The following is a 3,173-nucleotide window of genomic DNA, read 5'->3' on the forward strand; positions in this document are numbered from 1 at the left end:
GGGGCGGGGCCGGCCCGGCAGGAGACGGACTCCATCCCGCTGGTGGACGACATCCGCTTCCACGTGGCCAGCTCGGTGCAGGCCTATAGTGCCATCGAGGAGGCCCAGCAGCAGCTGCGGGCACTCGAGGACCTGCTCGTGTCCCTCGGCCTGGACTGTTGAGCCCGCCCTGCGCCACGCACCACTCAGGGACCCCGAGCGGGCCGGCACGCCGGCTCGCCCATCTGCTGCCCAGGCCCCAGCCAGGCGGGGGCTCCCGGAGAGCCCGCGTGTGGCAATAAAGCTTCACCCAGCACAGTGTCACCTGGCAGGCTGGCTGACTGGTGGGAGCGGGCAGCGCTCTGCAGCCGGGGTCACCCCAGCAGAGACTGCCCAGAGGCCAGCACCCGGGCCGGGCAGACTTGGCTCTTGTTACTGGCACCGCTTGGCCAGGGCCCAGTCCCTCCACTCCCCGCCCCACCGGCCAGGAGGGGCCCAGGACTGGGCTGGCCATCATTCCTATCTGGGCCAGCCTCAGTGGCCGTCACACAGGCCGCGGCGATGTAAGGGGCCGGCCTTCCCCAGGGTGCCCCTCCTGGTGTGTACCCACCTGGGCCCGGGCCCCCTCAGCCCCGTTCTGCTTCCGGGCGAGACCCAGAGCGCCACTTGCAGCGGGAACAAAGGCGCAGCCATGGGGCCCCGGCTCCGAGCACTGTCTTCCTGGGCCATGCTTGTCCCGGCCCCTTGCGGGATGACGGTTCCTTCACTCCCTGGGTGGCCCAGGTCGCCCTCGTGTGCCGGGACTGAGGCCACGAGGCCCAAGGTCCCCATGAGGAGCAGCTGCAGGGACAGGCGTCCCCCGTTGGGCACTAGCGTGGTGAGGCGTGCCCAGAGGTGGGTCGGGCACAGTGACGTGAGAGAGGTCTGCAGGGCCAGGCCGAGTCCCCATGGCCCTGTCTTCTCTGCCGACCTTCTGCCTCCGTGTGCCTGTCCAGTCAGGACCGTCACGGTAGGGACGCCTGCTAGCCTGGGAGCCGAGCGTGTCACAGCCGAGGACCACGCAGTACCTGTCTGCAAGCCGTGTGAGCTGGGGCAGGGGTGATGGGAGCACGGACCGCGGCCCCCGGGCAGGGGTGACGGGAGCACGCTGACCTGCGTGTTTGGAAGCCAGGCCTGGTTGCCCACGGTGTGCAGGTCCCAAGGGTGGGGCTGGCCAGTGGCCCGAGAGTGCCGGGTCCTACACAGAGCATGCCAAGCTGGGTGCGAGGTGCGCTGGCTCCCAGCGGATGTCCGTGTGGCACCGTGGCCGGGAGAGCTGCCATGTGCACCCCTCTGCGGGCGCCAGCTGGTTCTCAGCTGTAGCTGGGCACTGCGCAGGCTGAGGGAAAAGCGCGGAGTGATGGTCAGCAGGTCCCGGGTGATCGAGGGCAGGCACGGAGCCGGCCTGTCCCACGTGGTGGTCTAGGTTCACAGCCGGCCCTGTCACCCGGAGCACACTGGGCACGCCAGCAAGGACCCAAGGTGGAGGGAGGCATGTGCTATGAGCAGAAGGGGGTGGCAGGTACCCCCGCCCAGGCCTTCACGAGGGGGGTCACAACCAGAACGGCATCCCCAGCCACACCGCACGGCCCCTCGGCCTGGGGCGATGGGGAACCGTGGAGGCGCGCCGTGGAGCCCGCAAGGAAGCAGGAAGCTTCGCAAGTAGCCGTGTGCAGCCACCAGGGCCCGCGCCAGGCTCCCTGAGGACGCTGGCGGGGAAGAAGGCGGGCGGGCGCTGGGACTTCTGCACCAGGATACGCACACACTTCCATTTTCTCAGCCTTTCCAAGGCCCTTCGCGGGAGTGCCAGGGCCTCCTGCGGCCACGGACAGCTGCCCCGGCCTGCGAGAGGGGGCGTGGGGACAGCGAGGCACAAAGCTGCTCGCTGGTTTATTTCACAGGGCGCAGGGGCAGGGAGACGCAGAAGGTAAAGCCGGTGTTCTGTTCCCGGCCGCTGCTGTGGCGCGCCTTGTGCCCTGCGGTTCTAAACAGGCGCCCCTGGCCTGCCCGGCTGGAATGGCGCCTTGAACCCGGCGCCCTGCAGTGTGAGATGGGGCACAGCGAGTCCACATGGGGTCACGTCATATGGCTTTGAAGGTGGCCTCTGGGTCCAGGAGACGAGGCAGAGGGCGCCCTGGCTGTGCCACGTGCTCCCCAGGGCCACGGGGCAGAGCTGCCCAGTGGGAGGTGGGCATTTTATCCCAGCTTACAGTGGAATGGCAGCCACGGCAGAGAGGGAGTGGCCAGTTGGCACGTGGAACATGGGAGACTTCGGAAAGTTTGTGGGAGATGGGGGCCAGCGGATGGGGGGGGGCTATCTCTGGACCCCCATGTAGTGGACCACTGTTCAAGTCTTGGACCCAGCGGCTTAGGATTCACGCCGGGCAAGTGCGCATGCGTGCCTGGAATCCCGAGGAGACGAGAAGGGGCTGCAGTGTGGCCACCCCCAGGGCGATTTCTCACTTTCCGCCTCTAGCAAAGATCTAAAAGCAAAGGTTTGTGGGAAATGGAATCAAAGGGCACGTTTGTTTTGGTGCAAAAACATCGGGGTCCACACAGTTCCGCGGTGCGCGGTCCCTGCGGCCTGGGGCCCTCACTGCTTTGTCCAGCAGCGCAGGGGTGAGGACTGCCGTGGGACCAGGAGTGACCGACACGGGCCCGGGAGGTCAGTCGTTCTGACCCCGTCCTTCGTATCTGAGAGGTTGTTTGCCCTGAACTTTTCTCTGTTTAAACCTTTACATGAAGATTTTCATCTTGATGGTCAAGACCTTGGGCACCCGGAACGCATACCCCCGACGGGGCCTCGCTCACCTCCCAGCCTCGCCCTGGGCCGGGATCCGTGCCAGCCAGGTCTGTAACCAGCGCTTACTCCCCACCGGGCCAGGGGAGGTGTGAAGCTCTGCACACGCCCTCCCCTCCCAGGGCTACGAACTGGTCAGCGCAGTGCCCTAGAGTCCGGGGACCAGGGGCGGCCTTACCCTGAGCACAAGCCTGCCCAGGAGAATGAGATGTATACTGCACACATCCGCGTTCTGTGCCCCGAAACCGGAGGGAGAGCCCCGGCTGGAGCCCGCCCTGCCAGTTCACAGGCCCGCCTCGGGTCCCTCCAGGACAGGAGGGGCCAGGCTGGCAGAGCTGGGAGGCCAGCGGTGGTG

At 67.0% G+C, this 3,173-nt stretch overlaps 1 protein-coding gene across 1 annotated transcript in view; it reads left to right on the plus strand.

Moving 5' to 3' along the window:
• ABTB1 (ankyrin repeat and BTB domain containing 1) overlaps positions 1-303 on the plus strand; it is a gene marked incomplete in the record, with an annotated part of 5,301 nt that extends 4,998 nt beyond the window's left edge. The window contains 1 exon segment of the mRNA XM_014584738.2: positions 11-303. Coding sequence (XP_014440224.1) covers positions 11-162 — 152 coding nt within the window.
• Between the last annotated feature and the right edge of the window lie 2,870 nt (positions 304-3,173).

The sequence above is a fragment of the Tupaia chinensis genome, unplaced genomic scaffold, assembly GCF_000334495.1.
Source record: "Tupaia chinensis unplaced genomic scaffold, TupChi_1.0 Scaffold147500_2, whole genome shotgun sequence".
Taxonomy (NCBI): Eukaryota; Metazoa; Chordata; class Mammalia; order Scandentia; family Tupaiidae; genus Tupaia; species Tupaia belangeri.